This window comes from Dasypus novemcinctus, chromosome 9 (assembly GCF_030445035.2).
Source record: "Dasypus novemcinctus isolate mDasNov1 chromosome 9, mDasNov1.1.hap2, whole genome shotgun sequence".
Taxonomy (NCBI): domain Eukaryota; kingdom Metazoa; phylum Chordata; class Mammalia; order Cingulata; family Dasypodidae; genus Dasypus; species Dasypus novemcinctus.
In genome coordinates this window covers 98,142,610-98,168,040 of record NC_080681.1, presented here as the reverse complement: position 1 = coordinate 98,168,040, position 25,431 = coordinate 98,142,610, and the positions used below count along the sequence as shown (strand labels likewise).

Genomic DNA, 25,431 nt, shown 5'->3' with positions numbered 1-25,431 from the left:
GGTTTTCTCGACCAACTCAAGTTGCTTGTTGTTTGTTTGTTTTAAGAGGCATCAAGGAGGAAAGCAGATGTGGCTCAAGCAATTGGGCTCCTCCCTACCACATGGGAGGTCCCAGGTTTGGTTCACAGTGCCTCCTAAAGAAGACATGCAAGGCAGTGAGCTGATGTGATGGGCAGGTGCAGTGAGCTGATGCAACAAGATGATGCAACAAGAGACATGAGGAAAACATAATGAGAGACACAACAAAGCAGGGAGAGGAGGTGGCTCAAGCAATTAAGTGCCTCCCTCCTATATCGGCGGTCCCAGGTTCGGTTCCTGGTGCCTCCTAAAAAGAAGACCAGCACACAACAAACAGACACAGCAAATGCAAACAATGAGGTGGTGGGGAGAAATAAATAAAATAAATCTTTAAAAGAAAAGGCACTGGGAAACTGAACCTGGGTCCTCCCGTGTGGTAAGCAGGTACTCAACCACTTGAGCCACATCTGCTCCCTCCCATTCTTAGTTCTTATTTTCAGGATTCTCTCCAGTGCTTGACAATACTGACCTTCCTCCTGCTGGGTATTTTTTTTTCTAGGGCATTTTATCATTTGGTTTCACCCATTCCTCTGATTGCTTCTCCCACTTCTCTTTTCTTTTAAGCCCAGTTCATTCTCCAGCTCCCTAACAGTTCCATATTTCTAGCCCTCCTATTTCCTTGCATCTATTTCCATGCCTTCTCCTATCACTGATAGCATGAGTCTTATCTCTGGGTTTCCAGCCTGGACTGCTCTACAGATCTCCATTTTCCAACTGTCTGTTGCTTATTGCTTCATGTCTTACTGGTACTTGGAACTCAGCACATGGCTACAAGACAAATTCATCAAGTCCCTACCAAATCAGTTGCTGCTCTGACTTTTTCTATTTCTGTGGTTGCTACCACCATTTTTCAACTACTCAAGTTGGGTATCTTGAACAACCTTGATCACTTCTATCATAGCTGCTATTCATTTGAGGCTTGCAAATTCTGTGAGGTATGTCTCCCATCCTTCCCCTGCCTTTTCATTCTGACTACCACCATCCTAGGCAAGACCCTCTTTTTCTCATCTGATTCATTATAAAAACCATATTACTGGTCTTTCTTTCTTACTTGCCAACAGATCCAAAGTATAATTCTGATCTCATCATTTACCTGCTAAGAAAACCTTCCATTAATGGTAGAATAAAGTTTCCAATTCTGACATTTAAGGTTTTTGATTTGATTCCACCTACTTTTAATTGGATCTCCCTAAGGTTCTCTACCCAAACTCCCTAACCAGTGTTTTCCTTCTTTCTTCCTCCCTCCTTCCCTTCGCTCTTTCTGCCTCTCTCTCTTTCTTCTGCAAACATTGTAAGAGGTTTTGAATCACATCCAATACAGAAGTAAGGCTTGAGTATTCCAGAAAACTTGTCATTTAGGGTATGGATATGAGACCTCTCATTCCAACTGTTAAACAAAATCTCAACCAAGTCATAGTCCAAATAAATGCCAATTCCTCTGGGCCAACTGGTGTTTCTTAAAATAGTATGGGGACCAATTGCCTCAATTCTCTAGGATGCTTGTTCAGCTTGTTCACCTCAACCCCATACTTACTGAATCAGCAGTGGAGCCCGGGAATCTGCACATCTAATAAAGCACACTAAAATTTGAGACCCACTGCCCTACTCTCCAGTCAGACACAACCACTCAGCAATCCTTGGACAAGCCCTACTCTTCTGTCTCTGCCTTTGCAAGGTACCATCTGTCTTGGATCCTCCTTTGTTTATCCTTGGATGTTAAAATCCAATCTCTACTTCAAAGCCCATCTCAGCTGCCATACCTTTCTGAAGTCTTCACTGATCACCCCAAACTGGGGACAACAGATCTCCTCTCACCCCTCATTCCCTTTCCAATTTGCTTGTTGCATACTGATTCACCAGTTATTTATGTAAATCTTACATCTCTGAGTGCTGGGACAGGGAGAGGCCTTAGGAGGCCCAAATGTTTAACCCTGCAAGCCACAATTGCAAGAGGAATATTAGTTTTATGAATGTGGTGAGAAGATGATAGTATTCTGAATGAAGATGGCAGTGGGATTGGAAAGGAGGGATAATTTAAAGACCCTAGAAAGAGCCCGTCAAAATCCTTGGAGGTTGATTAAATATGGAATGTGGGCAGAAGAAGGAATCAAAAAAAATTTTAAATATGTTTAGCATGATTTAAATTTATCCAGAGAAATGGTGACCCACTGGTGGGAAAAATGTTGGGAGAGGGGGTTGTGGTCATGCCTGTGGAGTATATCTTAATTTTTCACTACTCAGTGACTGAAACTCCTTTCCTCAAGTTTGGGGATATCTGCCATTCTATGAATTTCAGTAGGAAGTAGAGTTCTGCATCTCACTACAGTCGATTTAAAGGCTAGATGTTGTCTCTGATCCTTGTCAACTTGGGTGTGGGCTTGTGACCCACACTCAGCCATTGTCAACTTTTAATCTGGGGCAAGTGACATAAACCAGCAGGACTGTCTAGAGTCCATCCTGACGGGTGGTGCTGGTGCTGGCCTTCTTTCCTCTGCTGCCTCCTCTTCCTTTGTGACCACTGCCCATTTCCTCCCTCCCTTTTTCTTCGAGCCTTATTTTATTGATTTTTTATTTGTTCTTTTGAGGGACTAGGGCCGGGGATTGAACCCGGGAACTCCCATGTGGGAAGCTGGCGTCCAACCACAGAGCCACATCGGCTCCCCTGAGTTGGCTTGCTCATTTGTCTTCTCATTTTTAGGAGGCACTGGGGACTGAACCTGGGACCCCCCATGTGGGAAGCAGTCAGTCAACCACTTGAGCCACATCTGCTTCCCCCTGCCCAATTATTTTTTTCTTATCTGGTTGCGTCATCATCTTTTTTGGTGCATTGCTTTGCCGCGTGGCTGCGCGGGGGCCTGCACCTAAATCTGTTCTGCACAGGTCTGGGACACCTTTTTTCTTTCTTTTTTTTTTTTTTTTACCAGGAGGTCCTAGGGATTGAACCCGGGTCTTCCATATGGTAAATGAGAGCTCAATTGCTTGAGCCACAGCCACTTTCCCCTCTGCCCATTTTCTGATGCTTTCCCAGTCTTCCTGACAATTCTGTGTTGCCTAATGGCCTTTCAATAAATCTCTTTTATGTTTAAGTAGCCAGAACTGGCTTTAGTACAGGGGCTGTTGGAACTGAGTTCATTTCAGAAGCCTTAACTATCTCTCCTCCCTTTAGATGAGCTGTTTTGGTTCTGCTTCCAACTCCAGAGGATCACGGAATCCTAAGAGTTAGAATGGACTGCCTAGGCCAACTGCTCCAACTTAACCACAACCCTCTGCAGATGCCCCCTAACCTCTGCCAGCACAACTCCTGTGACTGGCAACTCATTTCTTTGCAATGAGATCTACTTCATTGGTTTTGGAACTCTTGGTAACTTTTGCTTCTAGCTCTTGTCTACAGAAAAATGTCTTATTATTTTTTGAAGTTTTATTTACCACATCCCTCACCCCCTGATGGTTCTCTAGTCTCTCTGCTCATTGTTTGCTCACCTTCTTCAGGAGGCACCTGGAGCTGAACCTGGGACCTCCCACATGAGAGGTGAGTGGCCAACGGCCTGAGCCACATCCGCTTACTGTGGGCTGTAGCATCTGCTGGCTTGTGGCATCTGCTCTTTGTGGGGGATGGGGGTAGTGGTGTCTACTAATCTTTTAGGAGGCACTGGGATCCAAACCTAGGACCTCCCATTTGGTAGGCACCCAACTGGTTGAGCTACATCCGCTTTCCCCTTATTTTACTATTATTATTATTATTTAAAGATTTATTTTTTATTTATTTCTCCCCTCCCCCCAGTTGTCTGTTCTCTGTGTCCATTCGCTGTGTGTTCTTCTGTGACTGCTTCTATCCTTATCAGCGGTACCAGGAATCTGTGTTTCTTTTTGTTGCGTCATCTTGTTGTGTCAGCTCTGTGTGTGTGCGGCGCCATTCCTGGGCAGGCTGCACTTTCTTTCGCGCTGGGTGGCTCTCCTTACGGGGCGCACTCCTTGCGTGTGGGGCTCCCCTACGTGGGGGGCACCCCTGCATGGCAGGGCACTCCTTGTGTGCATCAGCACTGTGCATGGGCTGGCTCCATACGAGTCAAGGAGACCCTGGGTTTGAACCACGGACCTCCCATGTGGTAGGTGGACGCCCTATCCATTGGGCCAAGTCCGCTTCCCTTTTTTTATTATTTTAACTTCAAAAGTTACTACGTTCATTTTGAAAGCGCAGTAAATATACCAAATTTTAAAAATGACTTTAGTTTTAGATATCTTAAATATAAGGTGCTGTGGAATAGCTCAGTGAAAATAAGTTTGCAGCACAGGTGGGGTGGGGGTGACTACAGAAATTTGGGACTCAACAGAACAGAAGTAATGGCTGAAGTTACTAAAATGTCCTCTCTGGGGGAAAAAAGTGATGCACGCAATTTGCAGAAGAATACAAACCGAGTCCTGAGGGGTACATACGACTTTCAGTCAGCAATGAGATGACAGTAAGGAATAGCAAGGGTGAGAAATTGAGTGAGAAGAGAGGATGTGAGGGTAGGGAGTGGAAAGAAAAGCCAGGGATGAAAGAAGGATCAAGTGTAGCAGATGGCTGATGATTACAGACAAAGGGGGCCCCAGGGATCCACTATCACTGACACAGCCTACGCTGAGAGAGAGGGAGACAGCCTAAGGCTGACTCAGCTTTTGACCCATAAATATGGCCTGTTGTGTTCCACAAATCCTTCCAGACCAGGTGGGGTCCCGCTGTTGTTTGCCTTGGGAGCCAGGATGGGACTAAAGAGATCCAACCCTCTCAATCTTCCTCTTTACTGACCAGGACTAGTTGTTGAGGATACAGAGGGGAGTGGAAATATTTCCTACCCTGGAAAAGGGAAGGGGGCTGCCAGTAAAGATTGGAGAACTGCCTCTGAGAAAGTTTCAATTACGAAGCTCTTAGCTTCCAGGAAGAAACTTTTGTTACATTGATCTGGCCCATGTTGCAGCAAATACACTTTGACCTGGCATTGAACTGAGAGGGCTGCCAAAGTGCACCATCTGTGGGCAGACCAAAGAAGTACATATGAGGAAATTTAAGTAAGAGAGGCTTTTTCTGGCCTTTACAACCTTCTTCCCCAAGGCCCTAGGAAGTGGGTCTGCAACCCATTATTGGATCCAGATCCCAGATCTGAACAACTAACGGACAATCCTAAAGACCCAGAAGACGTTGAACCAAGAATCAAAGTTCAGCAGTAACACAGCCTCCTGCCACTAAATCCCTATGAAAGAGAGAGAAATTGAACATGAGTAAACTCATCACCCTAATCAGATGCCTAGACATCAGCAAAAAATTATAAGCCATATTAAGAAAATGGAAGAAATGACTCAAGAAAATAATATATTAAAACCCCAGAAGAAACGCAGACCAGCAGAATATCCCTGTCTACATATACTAACAGGAGTTAAAAATGCTGTTTGACCTAAAGTAAGGGGGAAATGGAAAGGACAAATGAGTTTATATGGCTATGAGTCTCTAAAAAAGAGTCTGGAGGTTGTCAGAAGGATTGCCCTTATGCACACCTGAGCAGAGTCTCAGAGACAGAAAAAGTAGACACAACCCTAGGTATTGGTTCTTCTGAGGGCTAAAGAAAACCACAGGTTCTGTGGTCATGGCAGATGGGGTTCACTGCCATGTCAGTTGGCCCTTCTTTGGAGCTGGTGTTTCTGCGTGATGGAGCTGGACTCAGATGTAATCTCTTTTCACAAGCCTTTCATGCTACTTTACTGGAATTGTAGTTGGTGCTGGGGTTTAAGATATATCTAGGGGATTTGAATCTCTGGACTGACAATATGATAACCAGGCCCTGAGCCTCAACAGACTTCAGCTCCTACACTCTGATTTACTGGACTTACCCCACTTAGCTAACATGGAGTTGAAGAATGCCAACCACCACACCATGGAGCCTAGAGTGCCTACAACTGAAAGCAGGAGGAGTGCATCCAGTATCCATGTGGAATCTAAGGCCCCTCTTGATATAGATGTGGAATGGACACAGCCAAGCCAAGGCCCACAGGAAGGAGGAATACAGTAAGGATTAGAGTGGACTTAATGATATTCTATTCATGAACTATTGTGGTTAATAATCGAGAAAATGTGGCATTGGTGTGGAAAAAGTGGCCATGGTGGCTGCTGGGTGCGGGGAATGGGAGGAAGAAATGAGATGTGGAGGCATTTTCGGGACTTGGAGTTGTCCTGGGTGGTGCTGCAGGGACAATTGCTGGACATTGTATGTCCTCCTATGGCCCACTGGATGGAACATGGGAGAGTGTGGGCTATGGTGTGGACCACAGGCCATGGGGTGCAGCGATGCCCAGAGATGTACTCACCAGATGCATCTGGATGTGTCATGATGATGGGGGAGAGTGTTACTGTGGGGGGAGTGGTAGAGTGGGGGCGGTGGGGGTGAATGGGGACCTCATATTTTTTGAATGTAATATTTTTTTAAAAATGAATAAATTGAGTAGAATTTGGGAAAAAAAATTCGGATTTTAGCATAAAACAACAACAACAACAACAACAACAACAAAACCCAGATGAGATGGAGGATCTGAGACAAATAATTGAGATGCTCACAAATTTCCAAAATCAAATGAATGAGTTGAAAGACAACGTGGCTAAAGAGATAAAGGACATCAAGAGGACACTGAGGGAAGCAGATTTGGCTCAACTGATAAAGCATCCGTCTACCACATGGGAGGTCCAGGGTTTAAACCCAGGCCCTTCTGACCCATGTGGTGAGCTGGCGCATGTGCAGTGCTGATGTGCGCAAGGAGTGCCCTGCCAGGCAGGGGTGTTCCCAGTGTAGGGGAGTCCCACGGGCAAGGAGTGCACCCTGCAAGAAGAGCTGCCCTGCACGAAAAAAGCACAGCCTGCCTAGGAATGTGTGCTGCACACACGGAGAGCTGACACAAGATGATGCAACAAAAAGAAATACAGATTACCGGTGCCACTGATAAGGATAGAAGCGGTCACAGAAGAACACACAGTGAATGGACACAGAGAGCAGCCAGTTGGGGGGTGGGGGAGAGAGAAATTAAAAAAAAAACACATTAGAGGGGAGTGGATGTAACTCAAGGGTTGAGTGCCTGCTTCCCATGTATTAAGTTCGATCCCCAGTACCACCTAAAAAATACACAAATTAGACGCATACAACAACAGACTCAAATAAAGAATAAATGATACAGAAGACAGAACAGCTGAAACTGAAGAGAGAAAACAATGGAAAAATTGAGCAGGGAGGAAGTGAATGTGGCTCAGGGAGTTGGGTGCCCTCCTCCCACATGGGAGGTCCTGGGTTTGGTTCCCAGTGCCTCCTAAAGAAGAAACAGACAGACAATGAGCAGACAATGAGAAAAAATGAGCAGACAACAAGTGAAAACAACAAGCACATAGATGAGGGTGTCATTTGTGGGGGAGGGAGGGAATTGAGGAGGGGCCCAGGGAGTTGAATAATAACATGAAACACAACAATGTATGTATCATGGAAATTCCAGAAGGAGAAGAGAAGGGAAAGGGGACAGAAAGAGTATTTGAGGATAATAATATCTGAAAATTTCCCAACTCTCATGAAAGAAATGAACTTTACATGTCCAAGAAGTGCTGCATACCCCAATCAGAATAAATCCAAATAGACCTACTCCAAGACACATACTACTCAGAATGTCAAATGCCAAAGAAAAAGAGAAAATTCTGAGAGCAGCAAGGGAGAAGCAAACCATCACATACAAGGGATGCACAGTAAGACTTAGTGTGGATTTCTCAACAGAAACTATGGAGGCGAGAAGACAGTGGTATGATACAACTAGGAGAGTGAAAGAGAAAAACTGCCAGTTGAGAACTCTTTATCCAGCAAAACTGTCTTTCAAATATGAAGGTGAGTGTAAAATATTAAAAAACCTACAGAAACTAAGGAAGTTCATAAAAAAAGAATCCACTTTTTCAGGAAATATTAAAAGAAGGCTTAGAGCCTGAAAGAAAAAGATCGGAGAGAAAGGCTTGGAGAATATAAGAAAGACTAGCAGAAAGGATAACCAAAAGAGTAAAAAGACAGATGAAAATAAGATATGACATATGACAACCAAAGAATAAAATGGTGGAAGTAAATAATGCATTTACAGTAATATCATTGAATATGAATGGATTAAACTCCCCAATCAAAAGATATAGACTGACGAATGGATAAAAACACATGAGCCATTCATATGCTGCCTACAAGAGACTCACCTTAGACCCAGGGATAGAAACCAGCTAAAAGTGAAAGGTTGGAAAGAGATACTCAGTGCAAGTAGTAACCAAAAAAGAGCAGGGGTAGCTATACTTATATTGGACAAAACAGACTTTAAATGCAAAAACGTTATGAGAGATACAGAAGGTCATACTATATTAATAAAAGGGACAATCAAGGGACAAGATAAAACAGCCGTAAGTATCTACACACCTAACCAGGGTTCTCCAAAATACATGAGGCAAACTCTGGCAAAAATGAAGGGAGAAATAGACATCTCTACAATAATCATTAGAGACTTCAACACACCACTCACATATTAGATAGAACAACTAGACAGAAAAGCAACAAGTAACAGAGAACTTGAACAATATAATAAACGAACTAGACCTAACAGACATATACAGAATGTTGCACCCAAACGCAGTGGGTTATGTTCTTCTCAAGAACCCATGCATCTTTCTTCAACAGAGACCATGTTAGGTCACAATGCAGCTTTCAATAAATATAAAAAGATTGAAATTATACAAAGCACCTTTTCAGATCATAATGGAATGAAACTGGAAATCAACAATAGACAGGAAAAAGTAAATTCGCAAGTGTGTCCATCAACCGATGAATGGATAAGAAAACTGTGGTTTATACATGATAGAATATTATGTAGTTGTAAGAAGAAATGAAGTCATAAAGCATATGACAACATGGATGAACCTGGAGGACATTATGTTGAGTGAAGCAAGCCAGACACGGAAGGACAAATATGGTATGACTGCACTACTATGAACTAAGTATATTGTGTAATTTCATGGAGTTAATAATTTGAATACGGGTCACCAGAAAATAGAATGAGTTTAGAGAATGGAAAGCTGAGGGTTAACTTGTGCAGAATTGGTAAAAAGCACATCTTTGGAAATGAATAGAAAAGGTGAAAGTTCAACATGTTTTGTAACTAGCAGTATTATGTGGGTGTGAAAGTGGTTTAAAGGGTTAAGTCTAAGGTCATGCATATTACTAAAAAGAAAGCTAAAAAATGTAACATGGGACTGTAAAGCATAGTAAAACCACATGTGAAATATGAATATGGGTAAAATAGCATATATATGATCATTTTTCTTTAAAATTGAACAAATACATGTTAATACTACAAGATGTTAATATCAGACTAAAAACCATTATGCTGAGTGAAAGAAATTAGACATAAAGAACTACATATTGCATGATTCCATTTATATAAAATGTAAATATAAATCAATTTTATAAATATCAAGTCAGATTAGTGGCTATGTAGGGCTGGGGAAGGACTGCTAAGGGGTGTGTTTTTCTTTTTGGAGTAATGAAATGGTTCTAAAATTTTTTTGTGGTGATGAATGCACAACATTGTCATTACACTAAAAGTCATTGATTATACACTTTGGATAGATCATATGCTATGTGTATATATCTCAATAAAACTGCTTAATAAATAATTGTGCAAGAATAGTCAGAAATAGCAGCTATATGTACAGCAGGGGAAACAGAGTGATTGAGAGGTGAAGAATTTTCTTGTTTATTATTATTATTACTGAAATAATGAAAATGCTCTAATAATGATTGAAGTGATGAATGCACATCTATGTGATTATACCAAATACCATTGATTGTATACTTTGTATGAATTGTTTTATTAATATGTATCAATAAAATTTGTTTAAAAAAAGTTTAAAAAATTAGGTATTATGCTAAATACATATATTTTTTAATTTGCATTTCTCTCTGTGGTTTTCTGTGAATCGTGTTGGTTAAAATGGGACAACTTGGCTCTCTACTGGATGTAAAACAGTGACAAACCAGATGGAAGTGGAGTAGGGAATCTGATCCTGTTTAGATCTGGGGATCTCTGGAATCTGGTTGTCATGCTGAATTTTGTTTCTCTCCTATTGGGATCTGGATCTAAGGATAAAAATGAGTTTTACCTTAAAAGCTTGTTAGAAACTTATGTGGGCTACATGGGATGTCTTTCCTCTTAGAACTGGGGACTGAGTATTCTTTCCCTTCTTTCTCTTCCCCCTCATCTCAATTTTATTGTAGCTTTCTTCTGGGTATCATTAAAGTACTGTTGTTTAGAAGGCTTTTCTAGAGCTCTCCCTTGTGTCATCTATACGGCATTCCATCACTGTGATAAGAACAAAGAGTGGGACAGCTGGAAACTTACTTGAGAAGAGCTTACAGTCACAGAAGAGGTGAAGGACAGCTGATAGACCCCCAAAGATTAGGAATCAAGGAATAGAGGGTAGCATGGGTCAAAATTCTGTTTCTCGGGACTCACCAGGCCCAGGGCTTAGGAATCTATGAACTCAACAAATTCTTTGGGTAAGCTGGGTTTGAGCCACTGAACTAGTTTTTTCACTTTCTTACAGATGAGGGTAACTGATCTGAGGTGACACAGGGAGTTTGGGGCAGGGAGGGGCCCAGAGCCCAGTGTCCTTGCTCTGGCCACGGAGTGCCTTCCTCTGAAGTGCACTGGGTGTCATTGTAAGAGGACACCCTCCTACTCCTTTGGCCTGGTTTCAAATGAGCATTGAGGCGTTGTTTATACTCAGTCCACATTTTAGCCAACGCAATCCCTATCTTCTTTTCTCTTTGCTTCTTCCTGACTCCCATGTTTTCTCTAGATGTCCTGAACCAACACGCAAATAAACTTGTTTTTCTCATTATTTGTGCAAGTCTAGAGACATGAAACTCAGAGATTGCCTCATCACAGAGTTGTCTTACCAGAGATCTGTATCTTGCTTATTTAACAAGAGGATAGGTAAGTTTGAAATCATCAGCATCACTCTGGGATAGGTGGAGAGAGGAGGCCACTTCTTCTCAGCAGCTTGTGGCCCACTTCCAAGGACATGCTCAGGGCAGATGGTGAAGCTTAGGTTTGTTATAGTGTGGTAGGAGCCAGGCTCAAAACAGGGCAGAAACTTCCCCTTCATCTGTCACTTGGTCGGGCCACTCAAGTGGTGGCAGATTGCTTCAAAGAGCACTTCTCCTCCCAACAGACCTTTTGGGAGGTTCTTTGTGGATAAGGAAGCATAATTTTAATGGATAGGAAGCAGCTTACATTTATTTGGGGATTTACCTTTTTGTAGTCAAATGCTTTGCCTTGTGCCAACGAAAGGGCAAATTCCCTGGTCCTCACATTTCAGCACTAAGCTTGCCTTCACTCTTCCCAGGATGAGAGAGGCCGCGGAGTCCCTGTAGTTGGCCTATACTCAGGAGATGATAGGCTCAGTTCTGTTTCTCTCCTACCCTCTGCCATTCTGGATATTCCTTCCCTAAGGCTGAATGGACCTTGATCTCTGGATGTTCGTGACCCAAACTCTGCCTGTTACTCAGTCTCAGGAGGGAGCATGTACCTGATGGCTAACTCTCCTTCCTGAAATAAGGAGGGCAGGCTGGGCCTGAGATACTTCACATGGATCTCAATTCGACTTGGCATCCTACCTCCTGAAGGGAAGTAACTCAGCTGGTGCACAGACGGGAAAGTGGCATACGGCACTGGATCCCATGATTCCAACCTAAGGTTCTGCTTGGTGACTGATGGCAAAGAAAAGAAGACAGATGTCACGACACATCATGCTGGGTGTCTTTACAAGGCAAGAACACTAAGTGGTGGAGGAAGAATCTGGGGGTATGGAGAACATACCTTGCTGAAAAGCAAAACATTTTCTTGGTACACATCTCCATATGGAATAAACCCACATTCACATGGAGAGAGAGGTGCAGAGAACTACAGATACCCACATGCCACCGCTCGGGGTCCAGCTAAGTGTTCCCTGTCACAGCCTTGCTCACTCTGCCTCTGAGGTTATAGGGAAAGGAAGGTTGTCAAAACTGGGTCCCAACTGTTATTCAACTGCCTTTTCTACCTATTTCAAATGCAACTACAAGGCAGAATACATCCCAGAAAGCTATGAAGTCTTTGTTATGATTCACAGGCATCTGTGAGATGGAGATCCCCATAGCCAACATGAAAGGGGCAAAAGGACTGTCCCCTTTCCAACTCTGGGGCTCAAGCCCACAGCCCATGATGCTTTGGATGGTTGCCACAGAATTAGAAAGAAAATGGAAAAGGTCCAATTTAAAAGACAGAATATATTTTGCTAAAAATATATGTGTGTGCCTTCTAGAGGGTGCACCTCTTGAGGGAGCCTTGCACATTTAGTTACAACAGAAGCAGGAACAAGAGGTAATGATTTCACCCAGTAGAAAACTAGCAGCATCATTTGGGACGCTGGGGCCATCCCCAGGGTCCCCTTCAAGAGGCCTCTCCTGTGGTGTGGGAGGGGTGCCTGGTCGGCAGAGCTATAACTCATCCATCATGGCGAGCAAATCATCCCCCTTGCTGGCGCTCCGTCTTGGCTGGTCTGTGACCTCAAACTCCCCCATGATCCGAGCCAGCTCTTCCTTTCTCTGCTGGTCCTGTTAAAGAAATGAGAGGTGAAGGGGAATGCAGAGGATGTGCTAGCACAAACATCTCTTGGTGCAGTAGGAATTTAATTTTACATGATGTACCACTGTGATGCATTTTAGTTCCTCACTGGTTTGTCAGGATAGGGACGATGGGTACAAACTGATTAGAAAGAAGCGGGTAGGGTCTCTGAAGTTCAAGGTTATTACAAGATGAAGAAGAGAATAAGATTTGACCCTGTGCAAGCCCCTCCACATACCTGGGTAGCTTGTATGTTAATCACTTCATAGGATAACTCTTCTGGCCTGGTTAATGCTGCCTGTCTGAATGAGATCAGAAAAAAAAATGGGTTAAAGGCTAAGGTTTTTTCTGTGTGGCAAACTGGCTCTTGATAATTTGGCAACCTATTTTTCCTGTCATTTCCACCCAACCCTAACCAAGGTCCATCCGCTCCATTCCAGAAAGTCAAGTTCTTCTATGTCTTTGTGCTTTTGCACATACTAAACTATGCCAAAGGATGCTTCTCCCCTTTCTCTGCTTGGCAAATACCACAACCCAGCTTAAACACCAACTCTTCCAGTCTGCCTGTGCAAAGTCAGCCACTCTGTCTTCAACAAGAACATTTTTGGCTCTAATTGAAGTAACTTATGCACACGTTCTCCATTCTCCCACTCAGCTGGGAGCTTCCTGAGGAAAGGCTCTAGGTCTTACACTACAACTTTGTATGCCCAGCACCTATTACACTACCCACCACCCAGAAACACTCAAAAAGTTACCTCAATAGATAGGGAAATAGAAGACAACCCCCACCCCAAATGGTTGTGAAGAGGATCACATGAGATAAATACATGCTTTGTAAATTGAAAAGCACAGTATATTACTACAGCTATTGGTTTTGGGTAAGAACGTCTAATCCCAATGTCATCAAATTTCCACCTCCCTCTCTGGCTTCTAACAGACTTTTCTTAATATGAGCACCTTGGCTTTCAACACTTCTTGTTCAGTTCTGCTCTGCTAAGTAAAAAAATTAGAACACCCTTTTGAATGAATCCAAAGGTTTAGGCAATTTAATCCTGGTTGTTCTACTTTAACTAGGTTATTGAATTCATACATGTTTATGATGATCATTTTTTGGCTCTTATCATGTTTAGGATTTTTACAGATGGCTTTAAAGAAATAGGTCCAAAACATACTCCTCTTCTTCATCTGTGGTAAAAAGATTCAACCGGAATCCTGGCTCAGGACCTACGGGTTTCTTAATCTCGATTCCTCCCATAAGCCTGGCCAAGAAATTCAGCTCTTCTTTAGCAAGAGGGTTTGGAGCCATGCTTTCCTGCGGAGACAATTTCATCATTTTTAGCCAAATGAAAGTGATCACATTTCCTGCTAAAGACCCCAGAGTTCCAGGGTGGCATTCTAAAACAAGATAAAACAATAACTGTTTATTTCTGGGGATTACTGGGTCCAAATAAAGTGCACAGAACAGGGTTAACCAAAAGAAAAATAATCCAGGTCAGAAGCAGAGGGACACAGCCAGCAAACCAGCGACTTTTGCACTTTCAAGATGAGTGGGAGCCCCAGGGATCCTTGCTTCTCCTCAAACCTTCCTCCTTGAAGGACAGTGCTTCCTCTTCAGAGTTAACCCAGTTCCCTCAGCATTTACAAGTAGCCAGTCAAGGCTCTAGGTGCCAGGGCACTCATTCCGTAGGAGCTCCGACACTGCCCTCAGGTGGTGATAGTCATGAACACACCCTCAAGTCCGTTCCCTCCTCTCAGTCCTGGCTCCGGACTTCAGCCTCCCCAATCTACCTCCAGCCTATATCTTCCCCTGCTCTGCCTTTCCCATTACCCTGCTTGTGAGAGTTAGCTAAATTTAGTGCTGGTCTCATTCCTTCCTTACTTGCAACAAACTCCCCTGCCTCCTGCTTAAAGAACAAAATCCAAATTGCTTAAGGGCCTTCCTAATCAGGTTCTAAAGTCCCTGCCTAGTCAGATCTCGGGCCACCTGCCTCAGTTCCTTTATGACCTGGCCACGTGGGACAGATGCTACCTCCCTGCTTTTGCCCCTCTGTGCCGTTGCTCATGCTGTCACCTTGACCTACATACCCATTTCTCCTTCTCTGCTATTCAGTATCTTACCTACTCTTTAGAGCCCCGCTTGAGTGCCATCTCCTCTGACCCTCATCCTCTGTCCCCCATCCCACTGGAGGGAACATGCCTTCTGGGCCAGTACTTTGCAGAGAATACCTAGCTAGCTCTTCCTACGCCATCTTATAGTTATTTGTTTCCACCTCTCTCTTTCCTAGGGTAAGAGGCCCTTCAGGGTGGAGCCACATCCAAGTCAGCTCTGTGTTCCTGGGTACCCAGTCCATAGGTGCAGTTCAGTAAACATTGGCCAAATAACCAATAACTCATGATTTGTTCTATAGCTAGCTAGTAGCTAGTTAATTGAAAAGTTGTAAAGATGGAATTCAGAGAACCCAAAACTCCATTTCTAACTTAGCTAGCACATCACTATACAGGAAAGCATTAAAAAGGGATGTTATAATGATCAGAATACACACAAGTGCTGGAATCAGCAACCACAGACCTAATGGCACGGGAACAATGCTATTTCACATGTCCTGGTGTGTGGTTCCTGTTTAATTATGGTTGTTGAGCCAAACCTAAAATTACCTAATTAGTCAGATCACTACAAGTCTCCATGAGAAACTACAATTAAAAACCTATGTACTTGTAAGGCTGAATCAAGATTGCAAACAACGAGGGAAATGTTGGCTAGCTTTGAAATCTAAACAGTTCCCTCCTCCCTCCCTCTCCAGATTTTTGTATCTAGAAATAAACTCTGAAGATAAGTAAGGGAGGCAGAAGTTCACCTCTGTCCGTGAAGTCAAATTCTTTGATGCTCCAGACATATGTGTTTCCACTGGCCGATTTACACTATACCTGGTGTCAACAGAAAAAGGTGAAATGTTACCCAACCCCTTTACACCAACTTCCTTCTAATGCATAAATGCAGCTAGTAGTTTTAATTTTGGGATACAAATTAGCATCCAGAAAGGATATGGGTGTCAACCACTTAAACTTTATTTTTTACCAAAGAAAAATGCTTGGTGATGCTGTGTGGAAATGACTCTTGTAATGTGTATTACTAAAAAAATATGTAAACATTACATGAAGGCCAAGCCTTTCTGGATTTCCCATTGCAAACAAACTTTTGGTTAGTTCTCTTCCATAGCTATTTAAAATTATGTATCTTTTTAGCCTGCCTAGTCACCTTATGTTTGGAGTTTTTGGGTGCCCTTTGGAAATGCCAGGACTCTGCATGCATTGTATCCTGGGGGAAATTACTCAGCTTGTCAGCAGGGATTTTCATAGCAGATGTCAAGCTGGTTTTTAAATGAAATGACCTCCCTTAGACTTGAATTCATTCAGGGAGGGAGAATTTGCTTACATATTGGTTCCCAGCTTTAGGAATCGGTCGCCATAAAGTTCAAAAGACCCTTCTTTTGGTGCAGTGACATAGTTTCCACTGTGCTTGAAGTTTACCTTCTTCACTTCTTCACCTTTGTTGTTGAATATTCTACAATACAAAGTATGACATGATGGAATGTTCTTCAAGTTTGGGTAGTCCTGAGGGTTTCTTTGCTCTTTGTATCACAGGAAAAAGGAATTCATGAACTCCCTCAAGATAAAGATGATTGCTAGAAGCACATGGTTATGGTAATAAAAATAATTTAATAACAATAAGTAATAGATATTGAGCACACTTAGGTGACAAGTGCTATTATCTAACTCATCTTCATGGTAACCATTTAACAGCTGAAGAACTCAATCCCGGAGGGCTGGGGTGCTGTGCTGAAAGTGTTAAGTGGCAGAGTCGGGGTTGGAATCTGACTTCTTAACCACCATGCTTTACTGAGGAAAGGGAAGGCCCAAGTGAGCAGAGCCTGATGGCCTACACATTGGGTTCCTGGCACCCCAGATGTTGGTCTAACAAGCATTACTGAGAATTCACCTGATGAGTCCAGGAACTTCAGTTCCCCAGGGAACCGGCCCAGACACTGGCAACACAAAGCGACCATTAGAATTCTGAACTCTGTCCTTTAGAAATATGGACACCTGGAAAACAAGTACAGTTACTATCATTTTTTTTTGGCATATTTTCATAGACATGGCATTCTGAGGATGGACAGTATGTAATGGCTGGGGAATGTTACCCAATGAGTTTATAACAATATCAAGAAGGAAAAACTCATTGTAAATACCACCTGTGCAGTTACAGTGTTTCACAAACAGAATTTCTTTCGAGCAGCACAGCTAACCTTCCAGGTGAGCTGAATTACCTCCATTTTAAAGGTGGGGAAACTGAGGGACAGAGAATGACCCAAAGTGAACAATAAGAGGCAGGACCAGGAATCAAAACCAAGGTCGACTCCAATCCCTCTTGGTTCCCTGCTAACTTGCCATGCAACTGCTAGGCTTGAACTACACAAACCTCACTGTCTCCATTTCATGAATGAGGAATCTGCAGCTCAGAAGTCATGACACTTCCTCAAGTTCAGTCAGTCCCTAATGGCACAGCTGGGGATTCTAAGCCTGTGTGCTCCTGGCTGGGGAGCTGAGTTCTCGGCCCCGTGCTGGGCTCATGAGAAAGGTGGGTTGGAACAGGGGGATCCAGTTGGTTTTAGAGTTCGAAAGTCTTTTTTATGACAGAAAATACCACTTTCTGCTTATTTCTCCTCCCTGTTTTTATTCTCTATGTTGACGTTTTGATCATTCGCAGGTTAAATCCCATAAAGACTGTGGAGGTTAGTTACTCTGACTGGGACTTACTTCCTCATCTATAAAATGAGTTAGTTTAACTGGGGGTCCTTTCCAACTCTGATACTCCACAAGTTTATATATTTGTGAAATAATCAACAATAAGCAAAGCAGTGAAAATATATAGTGATAACAAAATTTGTAAGCTGGCAGTGTGGCATGCTGATCAATTAGATGGGCTGGGCTCATATCTCAGCTGGGCCATTTCCTGGCTCTGGGTTTTTGGTAAGTTATGCAATTGTTCTGTGCACCAATTTTATCTTTGGTAAATCGTGGGTAATAATAGCACCTACTCAAGGGGTGAGTGTGACAAACTAAATCAGATCATGTATAAAAAGCAATTATCACAGAGCCTGACATAATAAGTGCTCAATAAATGGTAGCTATTCCTCTTATTACAGTCTAATTGGACTCAAGATACAGGCAGAAAATGGAAAAAAAACTACCGCTATAAAGCAGGCCCCACTACCCAGCATATTAGTTCATCGAGGGGAATGACTACAGGCCTGGGGAGGTGGGTGGGCAGGGAGCAACGTGGGTTTGGAGCTGGGCCTGGGAGGGAGAAGGTGGGTGCAGAGACACTCCAGAAGCAGAGATGGACAGGCACAGGGTCTTGTGGGGGCTTATGAGTAAACTGGTTTGGCCAGAGGATTTGGTTGGATGACCTTTAGGAATTCTGTGCCCAAGGGATGTGAGTTCAGGAATGTAGAGAGAAAATTTAGTGAGAGAGAGAAGTGCTGGATCCTGTTTGCCTAATTCTAATAAGGTGAACTATGTCACAGTAGATATGAAATGTACAAATTTCCCAGTCCTGTGTGCATCAGTGTTTGGCCAGAGACTGCCCTCTTCCGGGCAGAACTGTTGGGTCTGTCTGCTTGCCCAGCCCCTCTGCTGGTCCTCAGCTGTGGGTGTGACTCTCCGTATTGTGTCTTGTCCTGTCCTCTTGAGGTAGGGAAAGATAGGAGAAGAGAGACAGGAGGAGGATCAACAGAAAATTACCATCAGATAATACCTAACTGCAGTGGCAAATCACCCGCCCAAGGCCTGATGCAGGAAGATACCAGATGACAAAAGCCCCCCCATCCCCTGACCATCGCAGGGTTCACAGAACCCTCCCCTGGACACTTCCCACTCAGAGGAATATGGAGCCAGGAAAAAGCTGTAGTTTTCAATTCTTCTTCTGCCTAAGGCAGACCAATGAGAACCCTGGGGCTTACAAGGCCTCATTTACAAGGAGGGGAAAGTAAGGAGCCCAGGCTTAATAAAACAGTACCCCAGTCCCAGCAGGCACCGCCGCCTAGAGCGTGTACTTAGGCTTTACATTAAATTCTCTGGCTTCTATATGCCTAGTCCCTGAATTCTTTCTCATGACTGTGTCAAGAACCCTCTTACCCTAGGTTGAGGTCTTTCTACAAGAACTCCCAGGGCCTCTCTGTCATCACTCATGCCACCCTTCTTCCCCCAAGTGATCTCAACTACTCCCCTAACCTCACTGCCCACCTCTGTGCTGACGGCTCCCAGACCTTAAGCTCCCACTCAGCCTTCTTCCTGGGCATCTGACCCATCTATCCCATTGCTCCTTGGATGTGCCCACCTGTCGGTTCCACCCTGTCAGATTTGGCCTGTTCAGAACAGGGATCAACATTCATCTTCCAGCCTTGATCCTCCTCTGGCATTCCCAGTCTCATTGAACGACACCAGCAGGCCACTGAGTCAGCAATCGGAGTCCCCTCACCCATCACCTTCCATGTCTATTCGGTCACCAACCCCTATCAACCTAGTGACCACTCCTTGTATCTGGTCCCTCCTCTCCAGTCCAAATAGTCCTCCCTGGTCAGACCTTTATCAATTCTTACCTGGCCCAGCAGGAGCCTACCTATTGGTCTCCCTGCCTCCCTCCTTGCCTACTTTTTTTTAACTTTGCTTTTTAAATTTTTAAAATTAATAGACCACAAGGAATGTTACATTAAAAAACATTAAAAAAAAAAGAGGTTCCCATATAACCCACTCCCCACCACATCATTTTTGTAAATTGTATTTTTCTGAAGATATATACATCACAAAAAAACTGTTACACTAAAAAAATATAAGAGGTTGCTGTATACCCCTCACCCCCCCATTCCTCCCACACCAACAACCTCCCTCATCATTGTGGCACCCTCATTGCACTCAGTGAACACATTTTGGGGCACTGCTGCACTACACAGATAATAGTTTACCCTGTAGTTCACACTCTCCCCCAGTACATTCAGTGGGTTATGGCAGGATTTAAGATCCAGCATCTGACCCTGCAATATCATTAAGGCAACTCAAAATCCCAAAAATGCCCCCACATCACATCTCTTCTACCCTCTCCCTGCCCTCAGCAACTACTGTGGCCACTTTCTCCACCTCGATGCTAAAATTTCTTCTATTATTCATCATAATAGTTTTATAATAGAGTATCAGTAAGTCCACTCTAGTCCATACTTTATTCCTCCATTCTGTGGACCCTGGGATGGTGATGTCCACTCCACCTCTAGATCAAGAGGGGGCTTAGATTCCACATGGATGATGGATGCAATTCCTTTGCTTACAGTTGTAGGCACTCTTGCTTCCCTGGTGTGGTGGTTGTCCATCTTCACCTCCCTGTTAGTTGACCTGGGTAAGTGATGAACCAGAGAGTAGGAGCTGCCACTCTGCTGAGGCTCAGGGACCAGCTGGCACATGGGCAGTTGAGAGATTCAAGTCTCCTGAATATGGACCATCCTAGCACCAACCACAGGTTCAGTAAAAGTAACAGAAGAGCTTGCCTGCTTTTAATCTAGCCTCCATTCTGCTGCTAAAGAGAATCTTATAAAATCCTGACAATGTCCTGCCCTTGCTTAAAACCTTTCACTGGTTCTTTGTTGTCTGCCTGATGATGTCCAGTTGGCCCTAGTTCTTCTCTCTAGCCATGTTGCTACCAGAACTCCACAACCCAGCCATACTCAACTGATTACAGCCCTCCCTTTGCATCCAATCCAACCAACCAACCAACCAACCAACCAACCAACCAACCAACCATATCAGGTAGTTCCATGCCTCTGTGCCTTTACCAAGTTGGTGTCCTCTATCTACGATGTCATTTCTTTCTTTCTTTTTTTTTTTTAACATCTATAAGATATATTTATTATTTTTCTGACCAAAGTGCAATGGTTTTTAAATCTTCTTAAACAAATAACTATTTTAAAAAAAGTATTTAAGAAAATAAAATACAAATGAGAAATTTAACCATTAACATTTTCTTTTCTACTTTATACTAAACCTATATTTATCTAGGGAAAAAAAACAAACTTTGAAATGTAACTAAAAGAGGAAGACTGAGTATGTGAGGGTGGGAGAATAAAGATTTGAAAGTGAGGGAGAAGCTGGCAGAATGCTGCCCCTGCTTCTCTCACCCTGCCTGTGGGTAAGGGAGAATGATCAACCTCCACCAAGTGATCTGAAGACTTTAAATACCATTTCTAGGCTGTTTGCTGATGATTCTCACATTTATGTCTTCAGCCTGGATCTCTCTCCTGAGCTTCCAATTTGTATACTCAACTGCCTACTTGATATTTTTACTTGGATATCTCACAGGCAAATCAAACTTAAATAGAAATATTCAATGAGTCCTACTAGGTGTTGGCTGCCCTGCAGCCCCAGGAAGCTGCTGCTACTGCTACTGGTGGCCTCTGCGCAGATGTACTGCTGTTATTGAACACTGACACATTTGAAAATGCCAGGGATGCTCAGCCATCAGTATGTCCAAGTATGAATTTAATATGTTAAGACATGGAGTGGGTGCATAGAATAAGAAGAACCATTTTGTAGCTGGATGGATTAGAAACTCAACAGTGGAGGAATAGAGGAAGCTCAGAACTGTGGGAAGGAACTGAAAGCACTAAACTTTGAGTTTGATTTTATGTTCACATCCATCCTTAATCACTCCATCTACACAGCCTGGCTGATCCTAGAAAAACTCCATCAGGAATGGTTCCCATAGAAAGCTCCTGGTACCTAAATGAGTGTCACTATGGAGACTTAACTGGTCTTAATAGGAAGAAAATGGCTTTGAATCATGCTGAAGAACAAGTGAGGGTCTGGAGAAGAAACTACAATGTGATGCCACCTCCTATTGATGAGTCTCATCCTTACAACCATGACATCTACAATGACTGGAGATATAGTGTGATATGCCTGTGGATCAACTGCCATGATCTAAAAGCTTAACAGATGTTCTGGAGAGACTCCTTCTTTATTAGAATGAAAGGATTGCTTCTGAATTATTAAGTGGCAAAACCATTCTGATATCTGCTCATGGAAACAGCAGTAGGGCCTCCTGAAACATCTGGAAGGTGTCTCAGATGAAGACATTATTAACATAACCCTTCATACTGGTGTCCCCATTCTCCTGGAACTGGATGAAAATCTGCATGCTGCTGGACCTCAGCAGTTCCTGGTAAGCTAGAGGCGATCCAAGAAGCCACTAAGAAAGTAGAGGATCAAGGAAAAGTGAAAACAAGCTGGAAAATAAAGTTTTTCCCAAATGCTACCTAAGAATAGCTGCAAAAGGAGTGACACACAGTTTGTTATGGATGCTGATTTCTTGCTTTCTCTATCTTTAAAATAAATTTGCTTTTTCCAGAGGTAGGCTGTGAGATAGTTTGTATAGGTAACTTGTCTTGGTCCAGATAATGATTTTAGGATGCCTGAGTACTTTTGTCATAAGTCTTATAAATTAGTTATCCTGCTAGCCCTGCTTGAATTAGTCAGCAAACTAGTAACCACTGGGGCTTGATCAAGGTCATAAGCTTTTGAGATGGGAAAGTAATAAATGGAGGTGAAGTTTAAGGCGTTAATCATTCAGCAAACCATTGAGTCACCATTGCTAGGCACTATTCCAATCTTCGGGTTACAGCAACGAACAAAAAATAATCCTTAAGTGTGCATTGTACCTCATTTGGTAGTTAAGAACATCTACATTTTCTGTGGTTTTTCTTAGATGATAGTGAGAGATATTAGATAATATGCCATATTTAAGTATTTATTACTAGTCAGTTTCCTCTAGGAAAAGGAATCCTTGAGAATTAAAACCAGAGGAGGGAAGTGGACATGGCTCAACTGATAAGAGTGTCCGCCTACTATATAGGAGGTCCAGGGTTCGATCCCCAGGGCCTCCTGACGCATATGGTGAGCTGGCCTATGTGCAGTGCTGCTGCACGCAAGGAGTACCATGCCACACAGGGGCACCCCCGCATAGGGGTGCTCCATGCACAAGGTGTGCGACCTGCAAGTAGAGCAGCTCGGCATGAAAAAAGCGCAGCCTGTCCAGGAATGGCGCCACACACATGGAGAGCTGACGCAACAAGATGACACAACAAAAAAGAGACACAGATTCCCGGTGCCGCTTTTAATGGAAGTGGACACAGAAGAACACACAGCGAATTGGACACAGAGAGCAGACAATGGCGGGGAAGGGGAGACAATAAATAAAATAAATCTTAAACAAAACAAAACAAAGCAACAAAAAACCAGAGGACCATGAAATGGGAAAGTCACAGTAGTTTCCTCCAAGAAACCCAAAAAACAACAACAAAACTTTCTAACTTGTCTCCAGTCCAAGGATATCATTTGTTTGGCATTTGTTAGAATTCCTCTTTGGCCACATAGATAACCACAGAAATGGTTTATGTTCTCTTTTGTTTTGTTTTTGTTTTATGCGTTTAATCTCAGAGTACTTAATATTGATTTTGAAATAGAGTTCTGTGACTGAAAGTGAAAAAAAATAGAAATAAGAAGTTTTCTACCCAAATATACTATCAGCCCCCCCCTATCTCAGGAAATGGCATCACCAGTTGCTCAGGCCAAAGATGTGGTCATTGTTCTTCATTTTCCTTTCTCTCTTGCCCTACATCCAATCTCATAGGAAGTCCTGTTGGTCTTACCCGGAGGTATCCCAAATGTTCACCTTCCAAAACATAAATTAGATTTATGTTAATCCTTACCTGAAAATGCTCAGAATCTTCTCTTTACTCTGAGAATAAACTCTAAACATCTTACTATGCCCTAAGTTCAGACTGATAGTCAACTGGTGGGTTGTTCACAACTGGCGTCTGTACTGATTAGTTAGTGCCCATGCTGCATAGGTTGCTAAATTTGAGCATCACTCCTGCCTACAGGGCACATGCCATCCACATGGGCTTTTTCTTTGTCCTAGGAGCACAGCATACTTGTTCCCACCCAAGGGCCTTTGCACTGGCTGCTCCTTCAGCACAGATGCCCTTCCCTGAGATCTTCGTAAGTTTTGTCCTCACTGGAAATGTTTCTCCTGAGAAAGGCTGCTCTTGACTCTAACTCTATCATATAAAGATGTGTTGTCCAATAGGGTAGCCACAAGTCAAGTGTGGCTATTTAGATTTATATCAGTTAAGTTAAATAAAACGAAAAAATTCAATTTCTTAGTCCTGCTTATCAATCATATTTCGAGTGCTCAACAGCCACATGTGGCTGGTGGCTAGCATGCTGGAGAGTGCAGATACAGAGAATTTCCATCACCACAGAAAGTTCTATTAGATGGCACTGGTCTAAAGGAACAGCCCCTCCCAGATGCCCTCTATAACTTAATATTGCTATCTTCCTAAAATTTATCAGTACAAGAAAATGACCTATGTGTCATGTCTGTCTCTTCCTACTAGCACAGAACCTCTTCAGGGCAGGGGCTCTGTTCACTTATGCATCTCAAAACAGGGCCTGGCACATGGTAGGCACTCAATAAATAATTGTTAGACTGGCTAGTTTTCCATGAATGAGGTATTTACAAGGAAATAATGGAGTGGTGATATAGGGAATATTCTATGAAGAGCCTAAGATGGAATGATGTTTTCCAACAGTAGAATAATGGAAAGAACAGGAAGAAATGATGGAAGCATGTATTTTTGGGAATAAGTGTACAGGAGAGGGTGGGTGACCTGAGGGACTTACTCTTTAGGAAGCAACTCTGGAGGAGCTGTAGGGAGCCAAAGGGGGCTGGGAATTGAGATGGTTGTAAATGACTGGTTCAAGGGAAACAGATGTGGCTCAATCAATTGGGTCCTCGTCTACCATACAGGAGGTCCAGGGTTCGATGCCCAGGGCCTCCTGGTGAGGGTAAGCTGGCCCATGAGGCGAGCTGGCCCACATGGACTGCCGGCCCATGTGGGAATGTGGCCCTGCGCAGGAGAGCCACCCTGAGTGGGAATGCCGCCTTGTGTGGGAAAAGCTGCCCTGCACAGGAGTGTCAGCTGATGCAGAGAGCTGGTGCAGTAAGATGATGCAATAAGAGACACAGAGGAGAGAAGATAAGAAGATGTAGCAGAACAGGGGAGCTGAGGTGGCATGAGAGTAATCGCCTCTCTTCCCCTTCAGAAGGTCCCAGGATCAGTTCCCAGAGCCACCTAATGAGAATACAAGCAGACACAGAAGAACACACAGTGAATGGACACAGAGAACAGACAACGGGGAGGGGGAACACGGGATGGGGGGGATAAATCTTAAAAAAATAAAAAATAAATAAATGACTCATTCAAGATTCCAAATGGAACTGGTCTTAGTGCCTTCTCTGGCCAGGCCCCAGTGTACTGTTTGGGGCCTTGACTACCTGTCACAGAAAGCTTTGCCTATCAGGCTGAGGAGTTTGTATTTGCTTTTGTTAAACAATAAGCAAGCAGTATTAGATGAGGGCTGTGTTTTTCTTTAGTTAGTTGGTTTAGGCAACTAATCTTAAAAAAAAAAAAACTATCAAAACTATTTTGAAAACAGAGAAAGGCTCAAAGGCAATGACAAATTGCAGCTGAGCAGAAACACCATTAAAGC

At 43.3% G+C, this 25,431-nt stretch overlaps 1 protein-coding gene and 1 pseudogene across 1 annotated transcript in view; one reads left to right on the top strand and one right to left on the bottom strand.

The window, feature by feature from the left end:
• Nucleotides 1–12,417: 12,417 nt before the first annotated feature.
• Nucleotides 12,418–25,431, bottom strand: part of OSCP1 (organic solute carrier partner 1) — a 47,852-nt gene continuing 34,838 nt past the window's right edge. Inside the window, exons 5-10 of the mRNA XM_058303868.1 lie at nucleotides 16,772–16,875; nucleotides 16,208–16,336; nucleotides 15,630–15,699; nucleotides 13,947–14,086; nucleotides 13,013–13,076; nucleotides 12,418–12,764 (exon numbers count right to left, since the gene is read on the bottom strand). Coding sequence (XP_058159851.1) covers nucleotides 12,648–12,764; nucleotides 13,013–13,076; nucleotides 13,947–14,086; nucleotides 15,630–15,699; nucleotides 16,208–16,336; nucleotides 16,772–16,875 — 624 coding nt within the window. The 3' untranslated portion in view covers nucleotides 12,418–12,647. The remainder of the gene's footprint in view (nucleotides 12,765–13,012; nucleotides 13,077–13,946; nucleotides 14,087–15,629; nucleotides 15,700–16,207; nucleotides 16,337–16,771; nucleotides 16,876–25,431) is intronic.
• Nucleotides 21,342–22,137, top strand: LOC139439583 (bisphosphoglycerate mutase pseudogene; annotated as a pseudogene).